At 39.6% G+C, this 17,225-nt stretch overlaps 1 protein-coding gene across 2 annotated transcripts in view; it reads right to left on the minus strand.

The window, feature by feature from the left end:
• RTN1 (reticulon 1) overlaps nt 1–17,225 on the minus strand; it is a 239,513-nt gene that overhangs the window by 14,279 nt on the left and 208,009 nt on the right. For both annotated transcript variants that reach the window (XM_032624721.1, XM_032624720.1), the window contains exons 4-5: nt 4,068–4,275; nt 1,387–1,525 (exon numbers count right to left, since the gene is read on the minus strand). In XM_032624721.1, the coding sequence (XP_032480612.1) occupies nt 1,387–1,525; nt 4,068–4,275 (347 nt within the window). The remainder of the gene's footprint in view (nt 1–1,386; nt 1,526–4,067; nt 4,276–17,225) is intronic.

Consider the following 17,225-nt stretch of genomic DNA (forward strand, 5'->3'; position numbering starts at 1 on the left):
CATTGACTTCTTTAGATTAAAACTTGAGGCAAACTACATCATGGTTTCAACAGAAAATGTAAGAGCATTTAAAGCTCATCACAGAATTACTGAAAGAGGATCCTGTCTTTACTTCTCTCCGAACCCTTTGGATCTCTTTGTTGTAAGATTTGAAGGACTCAATGAAAATAATCTAGGGCAGGGGTCAGCAAACTGGCCATTGCCTGTTTTTGTATGGGCCCACAAGTTAAGAATGGATTTTACATTTTGTAATAGTCAAAGAAAATCAAAACAGGAGTAACATTTTGTGATATGTGAAAATGATATGAAATTCAATTTTCAGTATTCATAAACAATGTTTTATTAGCACACAGCCACAGTCATTCATTTACATATTGTCTTTGGCTGCTTTCCTGCTATAATGGCAAAGTTGAGTAGCTGCAACAAAGACTGTGTAACCTGCAAAGCCTTAAATATTTACTATATGGCCCTCTATAGATAAGGTTTGCTGATCCCCATTCTAGCCCACAATTTTTACATTACAAATGTCAAGAGAAATGTCACCTTAAAAGCCCTACGGTAAGTAATTAAAATCTCCCTGCTATCTCTTTTTTAGTCTTACCTGCCAAGACGTTATTCCAGTAAAGCGCCTTGAGGGTTAAGGCCTCATCACTCACTTTCCTTCTGCTCTTTCTTCCTCAGTTATGGAGCAGCCCATGGGAGACCCCTCCCTGGTGTGTACAAAGTGCTCTGGGGGAATGGGGAACTCAAAACATCCTTGCCTGGGCTCCCACCCCTCTGCTCATGGCCCTGTTGAATCATGATTGATTGACATTGGTTTTACATGTAAGCCACGGGGTGGTCATAGCAGCTTGTTCAAAGAAACCTGATGAGTTCAATGATGGCACCAGGAATAACACCCAAGTGCCCAAGGTCCTCTACCCTCAGGGGTTCAGTCTCACAGCCCACATGTCTTATTATTAGCAGAGTCCAGCATTTCAAAGAAAAAGCATATATATTTTTTACATTCCCTAAACTAGATTTTAATTTTTAAGATAATTTTAGGAAATTGAGGAATTGAAAATGGTAAGGAGAAGCAACCTGGGATATTGTAAAAAGTACAGAACTAGAAGCTGTGTGACCTGGGTTTGATCCCAGCTCTATCAGTGACTCACTTGGCAACCTCAGGCAAGTATCTTAATCTCTCTGAACCATAGTTCCAGCATCTGTAAAATGAGGGGATTAGACTGGATGAGCTCCATGGTACTGTACAGCTGGAGATTTTCTGACTCTAGAATATAATTAGCACTTGTTATTTTATTCTCCATTGTGTCGCAGTTTATAATGTTACACTGTTAGGGAAAATAAAACCAAGACCGTCAAACGGAACGCCTTAAGCAATCGTACTTTTAAGGAATCCACCAGGTCCTGGACAAGGAAGAGCCTCCTCAGTTCTTTAAGCGTGTTGTTCACATAGAATTGCAGGCAGTCTGTGTACTTCTGAATCTGCTCCTGAGACAGCGTGATCTCAAGCTCCAAGTAGGCCCTGTCAACAAAGGACCCCCACAGAGAACTCCATCAAAGGGAATCCTGAAACAGCGAAGTTTTCCTTTTCCAACCCTGAGGATAACAGCCCGGTCATCCTGAAGGATTCATGCCAGCCAGAAGGCTACAGGGCACCACACACACACACAGCCGGTGCATTGGGGAACACAGGAATCACGGCACTTAGTGGGGCACTCTGACTGCTTCTGTCTCCCATAGGCAACATTACAGTGTGAGCTGATAATTCAGAGCAACTGGCTGAGAACAGAGGAAAGTCAATCCAAACCAGCTCATTTGCTGAATTCTCTGTATATCTCTGGCCCACCAGGCAATTGTGAAAGTCTTCCTTTCTTCTTGGCTGCATGAAGATGAATTGTCTTTTTAAATAACTGAGATATCTGAAAATCCTAGCTGCCAATTATTATCTGTCATCAAAACTCTAAGATTTCACATTTAAATTCTGGAAAGTACTTTCAGGTTTTATCTAGAGAACTCTGAAAATGCAAGTGAGCTGCACCATATTAAAATGCTTACTGGTTCTAGTAAGAGTGGTATTTTTAGTAGTTGCATTTTCCGTTTGTTCAAATGGTTAATTTGAACTCTTGGGTAGATAAACTCTTCAAGTATATAAAAATCAATCCATCCTCCTGTTTTGGCCATTTCCCCCCTTCCCCAGGCCCATCCTCTCTCTCTCCTTCCCCCACTCTACGATGTTGTCTATTTTTAGGATATTTCTAGAGTTTTTAAAGTGCTCACCTAACTCTGAGGATTGAGAAGAAAAGAGTAAAACAGAATTTGGCTTGAGTTTTAGAGAATTTATGTTTATATGCTTGGCTTTTTAGAAAAAAATAGAAAAACTGATTTGTCTAGATAATATGTTTTGATTCAAAATGTACTGAGTTATATATTCCTTTTGCTGATAAAAACAATTCAGCCAAAGGGGTGTTTTACATTTTAAATGTCTCCTAATGGAAGATAAAGTAGTTGAGCTAATTACAGTTGGACTCTTGGTCCTACAACTGGGTAGTTACAGAAGAAATAAGAGAAGTGAGAGATGAGTTCTCAGTGTAACTTGACAGGCTTGGATCCAAGAACATGGCAGAAACCAGCCTCTCTCAGATGGCTAAGGATAGGGGCTGGGGCAGGGCAGGACTCTAACAATGTGGATACTGGTCACAGGCTAGGGTCACTGAAGTAGGCATAGTGTTCACCCTGGTAAAATGACACTCCACTTCTCCATTCTTCCCACTTTTGGGATGGGAACATGTGTAACCAAGTTATGGCCCAGAAAACCCATTAACTCTGCATTAGAAGAAGGCCAAATACATCCCAAGGGCGAGAAAGAACAGACTGTAACTGTGTTTGACACTGAGGCCAGGAACCAGAGGCTGGGAAGAGAAGTCTGAAACATGGCATTTTCCCTTTTGTCAACAAGGCCCCATAACACAGGAGTCTTTTCCCTCTTTTAAGAACCTGGTGCCCTGACGCCTTGATTCAGCTGACTGGTGAGGGTGAGCCAGGAAGGATTCAGAGGCATCCCCAGTGAATTACTGGGGCTGGCTCAGAAGCCATCATGCAGCAGTATCTACAGGTCTCATTCAGGATGCAGAAATATCCGTCAGTTCCAGGAGGTGAGGACACCTGTAGTGGGGCCTGCACTCTGGGGCCAGCACCAGGTGAGGGGGTGACTCTGACAGTCAGTGCTAAAATACCTGGGGCTTACAAGCTATACTCACAACTAAATTGGGGTGGAGTTGGGGAGCATGCAGCTGGAAGTGCTAACATCTCCCTCTGCCACATTTCATATATCCTCTTAATACACTGCCTTAAAAAAATCCTCCTCTTCAGTGTTCATTCTAGTTAGACTTCCCCTGTATAAAAATATGGAAGAGGGTGCATAATACTGTTCACGAACCTTGCATCCCTCAGAAGTTTGGCCCTTTGATTTTAAACTTCTGGAAAGAGCAGAGAAATAAAAATCCAAACACTCCAGTCCTGGCCCTGTGCTATTTACTGCCATGTGATTTTGGGTAAGTCACTTTACTTCTTAGAACCTCTGTTTTTCCATCTGTGAATAGGGATTATAATGTTCTGCCTTCTTCAGAGAGTTGGGAGGAATAATTGTTGAAACACTTCAAACTATAAAACATTGTATACATATAATGAATTATGATTATTAGTAGTAATAATATAAAATTAATATTAAATATAATGTTTTCACATTTTACAAATTAACACACAAGAATTTATATTATATAAATTATATAAATTTAAATTAAAGATAAATATTTAATTAGTGGTAATAAAGGGTTACTTTATTACTACTAATAAATCAGTAAGGGTTAGAATAGAGATAAATGAGTTTGTTTTAGAAATTTAACAGAAACATTAGGTATTAAAAGAGAGAGAACATTAAAGGAGACTCTATGAGGCCTGTTAGGTGTCAGAGAAGCACAACCCATAGTGCACAGGAGCTGAAATAGAGGCAGACGAAAGAGCCACATGAGAGGTGGGGCAAGGGCTGGTCTGGTGGGGGCACTCACTTGAAAGGGTGACCCTCGTCGGTTTTCTGCACAGCTTGTAAAACAGACTTGTAGATGCGGAAACTGATGGTGGCTGAGAGCGCAGCAAGGGCCAGGTAGGCCACGACACTCACAACGCTGAACTGGGTCAGGGAGAAGAGTAGCAGCAGGAAGCTCCCAAACACTATCCCCGTCTGCTTGATGTCCCTCCAGTACAGCAGGTCAATAGCTGTAGGGAGGAGACACACATACACACACCAGTTAACACTGGCAGTACCACTGGGGGAGCTGTTGCAGCCCCTTCTGCAAAGCCACAGTTACTACAGGTTCTCACCAGCTTTTGGATTCCTAAACACAGATGAATAGACACAGCACTATTCCCAGGGCACTTACTGTCATCCCATTTTGCTTTGGAAGAATCTTTTCTATCCCTGAGGTCAATCAGTAAATTCACAGATAAGAATAGGCTGTTGAACCTCCAGTGACAATATCTCTCTGAGTGAATCTCAGTGGGCTACATCTGTACAGTGGCCTTAATTATGTGACTTTGAAACAAGATTGAAAATTCAGAGGACTCTGTGAAGTACCTGTTCTCTTCTTTTGGATGGCATTGATTGTACGCATCTTGATGCCCTGCTTACAATTCAATGTCTCAATGGTGGCCCGTAGATGAGCACATCAGTCGTACACATGCCCCTGCTGCTGACAAGGGGCAGCAACAAGGAAAACAGAGGTTCTGGAGAAGTGGAACCTTCAGAAGCATGGCAGCAGGTCTGGGAGACCCCAGCTAATGCCAAAGGCTTCTGAATAGAGATATGGTCTGCCTCTAAAATGAGCAAAACTGAAGGGTTAGTAGCTTTCTCAAGAATACCTGGAATTTGGATTAAACCATTTTGTAATCATATGATTTGTTCACTTACATTTTTGTGACTTAAAAAATCTGGAATACAAGCTTTAAAATCTACATCACACCTATCATTCAGTTATTTGCCTCTTTCAACTCAGAAACAAAAAATTAAATTCAAAAGAATAAAGCCATAGTGCTTCAAATATGATACAAAATGGAAATATTTTAAATATTCCAGTCACTAGATTATGAAAAAAGCATAGAAGACTTGCTGAAGAATGTACGCAAATTTATTCTTCAATTAGGCAAGTAACAAATGGTTTCTTTCTTTTCAGGCAGAGAAGAGTAATCTTTGGGAAGACATGACACAAGAAACCCCTGGGCCCCTGAGGGTAGATGACAGGAGTGGGAGAAGAAGGGATCTCCACAGAAGCCTTGCTTCCCCCTGGGTGTGAGTGGCTCTGGAGACAACAAATTGAGGTAAGCCTAGGCCTAAGTCTAGACCAGCAGGCCTAAAGGCCCCCATGGGCTAGGAGCCTCTTAGTATTTATTCTGTTAAGCGTAGGGGAGTGGGGAAGGAGAATAAAAAGGAGACTAAAACATCACCATTACCCGCAGTGTTACCTCTTCCACATTTGCTCATTTATTCAGTATTTACTGAGCAAGTACTAAGTGCCATGCTTTGTGCTAAGTGCCAGGTATATCAAAATAAATGAATTGTTTAAAAAAGAAAACATATGTAAATAAATAAATTGTAATCTTCTGTTTTATGATGCCCACAGATTCCCATGGCAGACACATTTAGAAATAAACACATTATAAGACAGCATGATCTGTGCTACGGGGGTACACAGTGCTAGGGATGGTAGGCTTACCCACCCCTGAGATGATGTAAAGGGGCACGGAGACACTGCAAGTAGTTTTCAGGCAAAGAGGAGACAGAATTTGCTATTTTCAAGTGAATCCCCACTTAACAAATTGCATAACACCTGTTAAAAATGATGTGGCCTCTAGAAAAAACCTTCTGAATCTTTGGACCCCTGTTCAAACAGCCCAAGAATGGCAGGCACCAGGTAGGGGCTTCACTAGAAGAAGCTGTGGGCATAGAACATAACTGTTAACTAAGTAACGTTAGTTTGGTGTAGGGTAATTACACAACAGGTCTTTCAATCAACTTGATAAAATTGCTGGAGGTTTCTAATTGGGAAGTTAACAAAAGTTGTATCTTAAAACATCAATGGATGTTGATTCTGGGTACTTTGTGACATGATTCTCTATTTACACAGATTCTGAAATGTTCAAAGCACTTTCAGATATTAGTTCATTTAAACCTCACAATAACTCCATTACACAAGTGTGTAACAGGCAAGGAAACTAGAAGTTAAGAAACTCGCATACTGACTATTTAATAGGAGAAACAAGATCAAACCCCAAGTTTGATGCTTTTTTCAGAAAACAGTTGCCGGGCTTCCCTGGTGGCGCAGTGGTTGAGAGTCCGCCTGCTGATGCAGGGGACGCGGGTTTGTGCCCCGGTCCGGGAAGATCCCACATGCCGCGGAGCGGCTGGGCCCGTGAGCCATGGCCACTGAGCCTGCGCATCCGGAGCCTGTGCTCCGCAGCAGAAGAGGCCACAACAGTGAGAGGCCCGCGTACCGCAAAACAAAAACAAAAAAAAAGCCAGTTGCCTCTCTCATGTTATGTGGTTGAATGTTAACTGTCCCCCAAACTATGCAAAATTAATTTGGGGCAACTTGATTATATTTCAATCTGCTTCCAGAGCTAGATATTTATAGTGATTTTTTTTTGTAAGGGCAATCAAGTCATTATCAATAGTAAACAGTTATTGGTCATCTGTTTATTTAGTAAGCACAGGAATGAAGAGGTCATAACATTTTGTTCCTGCTTTTATGTTAACTTAAGATCTAGACGGGAAGACTGAACATTCTTTTTTTTTTTTAAATGCTGCATCAATGCCAATATACCTTGTGTTGTCAGACGTGGCAAAAGTTGAGTTCAAAGAAGGGACAGTACTGGAATTGATGAAAGAGGTTGTGGGATGGTTTGATAATGTGGCTAACAATTTGTTAAGGAGATGGGGTGGATACAGAGAAATATTATGAAGGATTAGTTGACAAGAATGGTGACTAATTAGCTGTGGGAGGAAGGAGGAACAACTAATTAGGGGTGAAAGCAACATTTCAAAGCTGGGTGACAGAGTGATTAGTATCACTGACAAAAATAGGAAATCTGAGGGAGAACTGGTTTGAGAAAAAGCTAACACTCGTTTTTATACCTCCAGGTTCTGCTGTGATGACATCAAGCAGGGCATCTTGACACAGCCTGGGGCAGAGATGGGACAGGGATCACAAATGAGATGTAACTGACAATTACACACAATACTTATTAATTTTTTAGAGGCTTGGAAATAAAATGATTTCTTTTTATAGGCTTTGTCACAGTAGCCCTGAGTTAAAACGGACAGTAATATCCATGTGATATTCAGATGGATATGTACAGTAGAGAATTGGAAGTACAGGACTGGCATTTAGCTAAGAGGGCTGAATATTTACATTTGGGTGTATTCTGAGTAGAAATGATGATTGAAGCCGTGAAAGTAGAGGAAACCCCCAAGAGAGGAGAAACTAACGGATGCAATAAGGGATGAACCATAGTTAAGGATTCAAAGGATTGAGTAAAGCTGTAAAAGGAGTCCCGTCTGGGTATTAGAAAGGGTCCCACAAGAGTGTTGGTTAGGGCAGTCAAGAAGAAGGAAACTTCCAGAAGAAAGGGGTTGGCAGTAAAGAAGAAGGAAACTTTCAGAAGGGGTAGGCTACAGTGTGGAATGCAGTAGATGCAATGAAGGAAATGAGAAATGAGAAAGGACCACTGGTTTTGAAGACTGGGGAGTCACTCAGAACTGGGGGGAGAGTGGTGTTAGGTGCTGGTGAGGATGGAAGCCCTACTGTAAAGGTTTGGGTCAGTGGTGGGAAGTTCAAAGTAATAAAGAAGATGGTAAAGAAAATGGTAGTTTTGGGAGTAGCAACAAGCAAATCTTAAGGCTGAGCAAACCTGGGAATGTTAGTGAAAAGGAAGGAGTGAAGATCCCCGGAAAGAGAAGATATTTGTTTGAGCAAAGTCTCAGAGAAGGTGGGGAAAGGATGGGATCAGTCACAGCTCTTTCTTTTCAAAGAAGGAAGAAGAATGACAGGGTGGGGAAGGATGGAGGAACATTTTGTCAAAGTATTGGTGTGGCTACAGATATATGTTGAGGTGGATAGGGTATAATATCAAGTGGCTTGGGGTAGATTTATTCAAGTTTTCCCTGGAAAATGAGTCATGAGGTCCCCTGAGACTGAGGAGAATAGGGGTAGGGCTTGAAGAGATTAGGAGAGGTCCAGACCTGCGTTGTTCAATATAGTAGTGATGAGTCACAGTAGCTACTGAGCACTTGCAATGTGGCTAGTCTCAATTAAAACATATTGCAAGAGTAAAGTACATGTCAGATTTCAGACTTAGTACAAAAAAGGACATAAAGAAGTATCTCATTAATGCTTTTTATATTGATTTTCTGTTGTTGAAAGGCTAATACTCTAGATATGCTGGATTAAATACAGTGTATTATCAAAAGTAATTCTACCTGTTTCTTTTTACTTATTTTTTTAAATTTATTTATTTATTTATTTTTAGCTGCATTGGGTCTTCGTTGCTGTGCGTGGGCTTTTCTCTAGTTGCGGCAAGCGGGGGTTACTCTTTGTTGTGGTGCTTGGGCTGCTTGTTGCGCTGGCTTCTCTTGTTGTGAAGCACAGGCTCTAGGTACACGCGCTTCAGTAGCTGTGGCACGTGGGCTCAGTAGTTGTGCCTCTTGGGCTCTAGAGCACAGGCTCAGTAGTTGTGGCACACGGGCTTAGTTGCTCCGCGGCATGCGGTATCTTCCCGGACCAGGGCTCGAACCCATGTCTCCTGCATTGGCAGGCGGATTCTTAACCACTGCACCACCAGGGAAGCCCTCTTTTTACTTTTTAATGTGACCACTAGAAAATTTTTACTTACATATGTGGTTCACATTATATTTCTATTGGATAGCGCTGATCTAGAAAAATACAGTAGGACTCAAAAAGAAATTAATAAAAGGGCTTCCAGGAAGTAAAGAGGGTTTGGTTAAAGTCAAGGATCTCTGTGGATCCAGTCAACAGGGTTAAAGGTTGAGTGTTCTGATCTGTGGATTGTGGGGCTGGCCCAGATTTGTGAACTGGCATGGTTAGAGGAGTCAAAGATCCAAAAGGACAGAATTGAAATGAACAACCTTGGGCTCAGGCTGGGAATGACAAGAGTGAAGACCTTTGGGAACTAACGCGCTGGGAGAATGGCAAGGGCTGTGTGTGGCCCGAGTGCCGGCAAACAGCCTGAAGCCCTGATGATTCAGTGGGAAGGGTAGGAAGTGATGAAGTGTGATCACAGAAGAGAGTTTCTGTGTTCCCAAGCTGCTGTATAAATGCTGATTTTTCACATTTTAATTTTGCTTAGAGTGATGTAAACTTGTGTAGGAAGCTTTATGGTATCTGGTCCAGAAAAATGGGTATTTGAATAAAGCTTCCTTAGAATCCAAGTAAAAACATAAGTATCTCTATAACTGCAGTAAATTATCACAAGTAGCCTTTGGATACAGCAGTAGATAGCTTGTCTCTTTCAATATCCTCCTAATACAGGAAGGCTAGGTGAGAGTTCACTAAGTTCACTAAGCATACTCGCTGGGACAGGTAAATTACTGTATTGCTTTGCCAATTATAAAAATTAAATTACTTTGCTAAAAACCAAGGAGCAATGCAATGAAATGGGAGATCCGTATGTTCTATCAATCTAATAAATAGACTGGGCTTGCTGAGCTCATCCTTGTCCCCAAACCACATGTGGGAGCACACTCTGCAGCCTGCCTGGGGCTGACTTAGCAGGGTGGACTGGCAAGATTTGGCAGATTTGAAGAATCCTAATCTCAAATGCTGAAATCAGTGCTACTCTCATTTCCATAATCCAGGCAAGAATAGAATAAAATAGAAGAAGTGATCCAAGGTTTGAATTAATACCTAAATGGAAACAGAATTCAATGTCAAATTTCTAGAAAGAAAGCCCTTTGCTGCAGTCTAAAGTTTTTTGGATTGGGACATTATTTTAAATGTATTGAATTAAATGATCCAATAGTGACTCTAGCATTCAGAAAGTATACCAAAAATGTATGAACTGAAAAGACAGTGGTGCAGCTATTCATATTTTATTTATAAGGCAAAATGTGGGTAATATATAAAATGGCAAAAAATTATGCACAATTATCTACATTACTGCACCATATTCTTAAATGTATTTATTTATATTTCATCTTGGTCCAAAAAAGATTTCAGGCAGCATTGCACCACTTGCTATGTGACAAATTAATGCTACCTTTTCAAAGGCCAGGTCAGAAAAGAAAATGTGTGAAATTCCTGTTCACAAATGATATCAGCATTTCATCAAAAGAAGTGCTGAAAAATGATATGCTTTGACTTTTATGTTTACTTTTCAGCAAGCCTCCAATAATTTACTACCTTGTGAACAGGATTACAAGGCTAGAAAACCCTCAGTTCTTTACAACTCAGTGTCTAAAGCAGTGATAGAAAAGTCCATTACTCTGATTTTTGTTAGGCAAATAAAGTATCAGTACAAAAAGTTAACAATAATAGTAGTAACTTTTTCTACTTTATTCCCTCATTTTGCCATCAAACTAGAGAAACATAATGGAAATAGATGTAATAAAATACTTTAAACATACACAGAGACCTTCAAAGATGACATCTTCTGGTCAACTAATCCATAAGTTTCATTTGCCATGAAACAGTCTCCTACATAAGGTAAAAATTTAAAAGGTAATCCAGGAGCCCTGAGCCCAGAGAGGAAATTGCTAGAAGACACTTTTGTAGATAAGACTCTTGCAGTGATTCCATTTTCTAGGTCCTTCCTTCACATCTTTTAAATGCAGCCCATCTGACTGTCAAGAGAAAAATGCCAACATTATTTTCTAGATGGTTAAGTAATTCTGTGGATGCTCTGAAAGGGAATATATGTTAAGCCTGGTGCTCTGTGTAGAGTAAAAGAGCACAGCATTTAACCCACACAGATGATCTTCTACTCTAATCAGCTTTGGCAGAACAATGAGAAATGAAGGATTTTATTGCGAAAGCCACGGCTAGCAACAATCTCTGGGACTTTTATTCCATGGGAGACAAAAGCAAACATGTTCTTCTAATGACTACCCTTCAGATTAGACTGATGGCATAAACTACGTTTATACTCATGAAGGATTTACCATTTTCCTGGGTTTAACAGCTGAATGGGATTCCTGTTTGCTAGTTCTAACTACTAGGACCATATTCCATGCTGTGAAATTAACACAATGATGCTTAAGCCATTATCACCTTGGTAGAGTAGGCCTGGCCAGGAAATGAACCAATAGGGCCCAGTATTTAAGAATGGGTGGTCAGCCTCTCCTGCTAAACCTCCAGCAAATAGGCTCGTTTAGGATTAAAGGAAGACACGGCCATATGGAGAGAAAGACAGGCTTTGGGCACATGGTAGTTGAGGGAAGCACATAGAAAGATTTTCAAGGTATTGAATAATGAATGTCTTTGTGTGCTTTTTCTTTCTTCAATAAGCTTTCTGACTGGATCAAAATACAAAACTGTTCATTGGTTGGTTTGTATGTCATAATTAGCCACAAAATCTTAAGTCTGGGCCATACCTTCTTAAAATCCATCATTGTATTGGAACAGAAGGTAGACTGCTGTTGGTTCTCTCGTTTTTAAAGAATATATTTTAAAATTTTGACAAAGACCATAATGGCTAAAATATTTCTTGAACTAAAAAGATATATAAGACGAGGAAAAGGAATGATCTCTCACGGTAACTTCGTTCTGTTCAATAAAATATTATGTCCTTCCTGACCCTTATTACCACTAGATTTGATCTGCAGTTTGGTGAAATGATTCTGAAGGCAGGAGATAAAATATGACTACATGTGAAGTATGCCCATTGTGAAATGGGTGTAACTGCAATAAATTCTTATTACATTTGTACTTTTTTTAAATTTTTGTCTGTTTTTTTTTAAACTTCTTTATTGGAGTATAATTGCTTCACAATGTTGTGTTAGTTTCTGCTGTATAACAAAGGGAATGTATCAGCTGTATGTGTACATATATCCCCATTTCCCCTCCTTCTTGCTCTCCCTCCCACCCTCCTTATCCCACCCTCCCTATCCCACCCCTCTAGGTGGTCACAAAGCACCGAGCTGATCTCCCTGTGCTATGCAGCTGCTTACCACTAGCTGTCTATTTTATATTTGGTAGCGTATATATATCAGTGCTACTCTCTCACTTCATCCCAGCTTACCCTTCCCCCTCCCCGTGTCCTCAAGTCCATTCTCTACTTTTCATTTGTTCAACATTAACACCAGTTTGGGCAAAGAACTTGTACGTAATGCTTGAATTATTTCCCCCCTTTGGTAACACAAGAAATAAGGAAGAATTTAAGGATTTTATCTTGTGAAATGGTAAGATAATTGCTCAGATTTAAGTTTATAGCTCAAACATACTTGGGGGAAATAGTATTCTATACTTCTAAGTTCTAAAACTCCTAACAATTTTATTTTCTTATTTGAAATATATGCTATAAATTTAGAATACAATTATAACGATCAAGGTTTTAATGTAGTTAGTATTATCTATCACATAGGCAGAAGACTGCTTTTAAAGAATTATTAATGTCAAATTCTTAGCTTTCAAATTGTGAGCTTAATTATAAGGTAGTCATGTTTCTTTTAATGGCTGTGTGTACTTTCATAAGAACTGAAAAGGTGACAATATGTAAATATTAATACATGGTCAAATATGCACACCACTTAGGACATCAGGTTGAGAAGGATGGGAAATTTGGTGGTGATGTAAATTTAATTAGCTTTCATTAGATTTTAGAATTCTATTTTAAGTGAACTTAAAATAGATCAATTCACAGATTCTGTTCCTGAATTTATTAATTATTCTAAAGAGGAAAAACAATTGAGTAAAGAATATAATTGCAAATACTATAAGAAGAAAGTGGGAGGGAAAGCATCATTTTAAAAATGATGAAGAAGGAAGGGCCTGCAGAAGACAGAAGATTTCATCCACAACCCCTATTGATGTATGGTAATCATAATTAACGCTTTCGTGATGGCGTATCAGGAATATTATTGTTTTTAATGAAAGAAATATTAGTTCATGGAACTATGAAAAAAACCATAGATTTGAAGATGTGGATTTAGCATGGCATTTCTGTCAATCTTTCTCATCCATGGTGGCTCTTCCTTTAAAAAAAAAAAAAAAAAAGGGCTTCCCTGGTGGCGCAGTGGTTGAGAGTCCGCCTGCCGATGCAGGGGACGTGGGTTCGTGCCCCACCACGTGCCGCGGAGCGGCTGGGCCTGAGGGCCGTGGCCGCTGGGCCTGCGCGTCCAGAGCCTGTGCTCCACAGTGGGAGAGGCCACAGTGGTGAGAGGCCCACGCACCGCAAAAAGAAAAAAAAAAAAAAAAAACACTTCAGAGAGTCCATCTGTACAGTCTAAAACCACAACATGTAATAAAAAATGATTCTAACCTATTGATATTTATCATAGTCTTTTTCTTAATTTTAGTAAGGAATAGCTCGTAATGTAAAGATATATATTTGAAGTTCAGCAATTCTTTCATGTCAGTTTCTCCCATTAAATTATTTTAAATACTTTTTGAGATATGTACAATCTTGTTTAATAAAAGCTGTTTTTGTTCCCTACCTAGTTCTACAGATTCATTTTATATGGTATACAGATATTGGAAGATATTCAGCAAATACTAACATTAATTAACTCTAGGTGGTAGGACTTTGGGTGATTTGTGGCTTTCATTTGAAACTCTTTGTAGACATGGAAATTTTCATAATGTGCATGTATTATTTTTAGAAAACCAATAAGGCCATTAGTCTACCCCCAAATTTTGAAATATTCTCTTATAAAGATTTTCTTGGAAATGATAATACATTATGAAAAAGGAGAATTTTATTTTTCAATGGAGTAATACCTATGTACGTTTGGTATATTACCTGTACAATGAGAGTTTTGTTTCATTAAAAAAAAAATCCCTAGATCCTCAGCTAAGCCAGTTTTCCCATCAGACCTCATTACAATCTGCAGAGAGGGAGTTTGTAAATGAAATTATTTATGCTGTAATGTTTGCACAAGTATTCTAATAATACTGAATCCAAGTAAAATGCTGTTTTTGATAAAAGGTGGGATTGGTCTGCCTTTAGTTCTGTGTGATAAACTGTCTTTATTAAGTGCCATTTTCAAAATACAAGCATTTCTTTCAATTCCTGTGGCTAAAACAGACATTTCTTCTGTGTATTTGGGGAGGCTTGGCCATTTTGAACTAGCACCTTTGAGAACAGACTACTCTCAAGAGTGTTTCCACAGAGAACTGTAGGCCAGCATAAAATTTTCAAAATATTTTATTTTCTAACAAAATCAGAAGCATGTAAGATTATATTCCTGGAAAGTGTTTCACCCTTCACTATTTTACAGGCAGGGGAACCTGTAAGTACAAAATGCTGCCACGTGCAGTAAAGTGGGAGCTGACCACTAGCCTCAGCCCCCCCACATTGCCAAGTGTCCTGCCCGTGAACTTGTCATGTACAGCGATACCTGGAAAACAGCAATCTTTGGAGCACAAGTGAAATGATATGCATAAGTGGTTCTAGTCAAATTTTGTTCCCCTGCCTTAGTACCATTTGGATTCAGGTAGTATAGTAAAGTGGTTAAAAGTGTAGGTTTGGGGATCAGACTGCTCTGCGTTTGGGACCCACCTAAGTCTTAGGGCAAATTACTGGCCATCTCAGCCTTAAAATCCTCAGTTTCGTCCTCTATAAAATGAGAGTAACACAATAATCTCAGGAAGATATGAGATTAAGATATGTAACAAGAGTTTAGGACAATGACCAACACATGGATAATACTGATGGAGATTTTTTTTTTTTTTTTGCGGTACGCGGGCCTCTCACTGTTGTGGCCTCTCCCGTTGCGGAGCACAGGCTCCGGACACGCAGGCTCAGCGGCCATGGCTCACGGGCCCAGCCGCTCCGTGGAGTGTGGGATCTTCCCGGACCGGGGCACGAACCCGTGTCCCCTGCATCGGCAGGCGGACTCTCAACCACTGCGCCACCAGGGAAGCCCTGATGGAGAATTTTTAATGATGAGTTGATGATAGGGATGATGACAACAATGGCATAAATTGGTCAAGATCACTGCCTCAACTGCTCAATTTTGCTTTGTCTTTAAAGAGGTAACCTGTGTGAAAATATCTTTGAAGGTGAAAGGAGAGTTCACTTTCTGTAACTCAGCATTAGTGAAAGAAGTAGTGAGCGTTGAGATAGGAAGAGTTCTGGATTCACGGCCAGAGTCACCTTTTCATTACTCAACTTGCCACTTATCGAAAAACTCTGGGCAAGTCACTTAACCTCTTTGAGCCTCGTGTTGTTCAAGAGTAAACTGAAAAGCTCAAATGAGAAGATGTTTGGCAAAATGAAAACTATGTAAATGTGATGGGTTATTAACACCCCCCATTACCTAGATAATTCACATTTTTAGAAAAACCATTGAGGAAGAAGCCATCTACTTCGGAGGCAGATGGTAAAACAGCAAGAATCAAGGGGCTCTGGGGTCAGACAGCCCTAGGCTTGAATCCAGCCTCTGGCATCACCAGCTGTGTGCCTTGGCAGAAGCCTCAGTTCATCACCTGTAAAATGGGATAATAAAACAACTCACACATCATAGGATTCAAGAAGATTAAATGCAATGATGCGAGTAAATCACTCAGTAAAAGTGCCCAATAAATGTTAATATTTAATAATAATAATACTTAGTAATCTGAAGATTGCCATGTTTTATTAGGTTATTGTCTTATTTCATCTTCACTGAGTAGATTGGGCTTTGGTTTATTAACCAATTGGGTATGAGTATCATTTTTTTAAACTGGGAACAGAATGTGTGTAATGTAGTATAATGTGGAATTTAGTCTCTCTTTAAACATTCTTCTCTACAGCTAAAATCATATATATTAGTAAAATAAATATAAGGTTCCTTTTGCATGTATACTACAGTTTTTAGGACGCATTGTATTAGTTTCAGTACAGTCTTCATGACATATCCAATGGGCTGCAAATTTCTCCATGGAACTGTTTAACATGGAGGAAACAGAAACTCACTTTTATTCCCTTTTCCAAGCAAAACTTTCACTTCTTAATACCTTCAGAGGACATTATCAACAATGTTAATACTTACTTCTTTTAACTGCATTCACAGCTGCTCCTTGATCACACCCATTTCATCATTTGTATACTAGACCTTGCTCTGCTGGTCTATGGATTGGGCTAAGAATTATTACACATGAGTGGCTTCAACCCTGATTATGTATTACATTCACTTGAGGAGCTTTTGAAAAATACTGATGCTTGGCTCAACTGAATCAGAACCTCTAGGGGTAGGGCCCAGGCATCCTCCATGGTTTTTAACGCTTCCCACGTGATACTAATATACAGCCAGTGTTAAGAACAACTGATTTTGATAATGAGGGAACTAAAATGAAGATACACTGAAAATGCTAAACAAGAATCTTACTGTAGATTTTAGTTTAGGTGAAAGTTCTCCTAGTAGGGAGAAACAGGAATAATTTACTTATTATTTCTCTTTCATGCCTATAAACCCACCCACCCAGTTATTAGTTAATTTTCAGGATAATGGCTTTGTTCTATTTGACAAAAGGAAATCAATGGTACTGAACACTATCAAAGGTCACAGAGTAGGAAAGACCCTCAATGATCCTGAATCAATCTTCGTAAGCAGCTGTATAGTGGAAATGAAAACGATTGTCTTCAATGGACAAATTATGGCATTTTGTGTTATTTTCTGATTATAAATGTCCACATTTTTTAACCTCCCCCCCAATGAGAATGTCAACTGAGGCAAAACACATAGGACTGTGATGAAATAGTGTCTTACATCTTATACAAATAAGGCAGAAAATCTGCCACTTTTGGTACTTACTTTTGGTAAGAATAGAGGAAATCCATAAGCATAGTCTAAAAACCAAGTTTGTTATGTCCAACTAAACTTGGTATTCTTTCAAGCCATAGATGTATGCTGAGTGTGTATACAGAATAAACTGGCTGAGTCTAAACACATAACAAGAATGAAATGTTACCAAGAATTTTCACAGCTGCCTCCTGTATAAAACATATGCTAGTTCATG

This window comes from Phocoena sinus, chromosome 2 (genome assembly GCF_008692025.1).
Source record: "Phocoena sinus isolate mPhoSin1 chromosome 2, mPhoSin1.pri, whole genome shotgun sequence".
NCBI lineage: Eukaryota > Metazoa > Chordata > Mammalia > Artiodactyla > Phocoenidae > Phocoena > Phocoena sinus.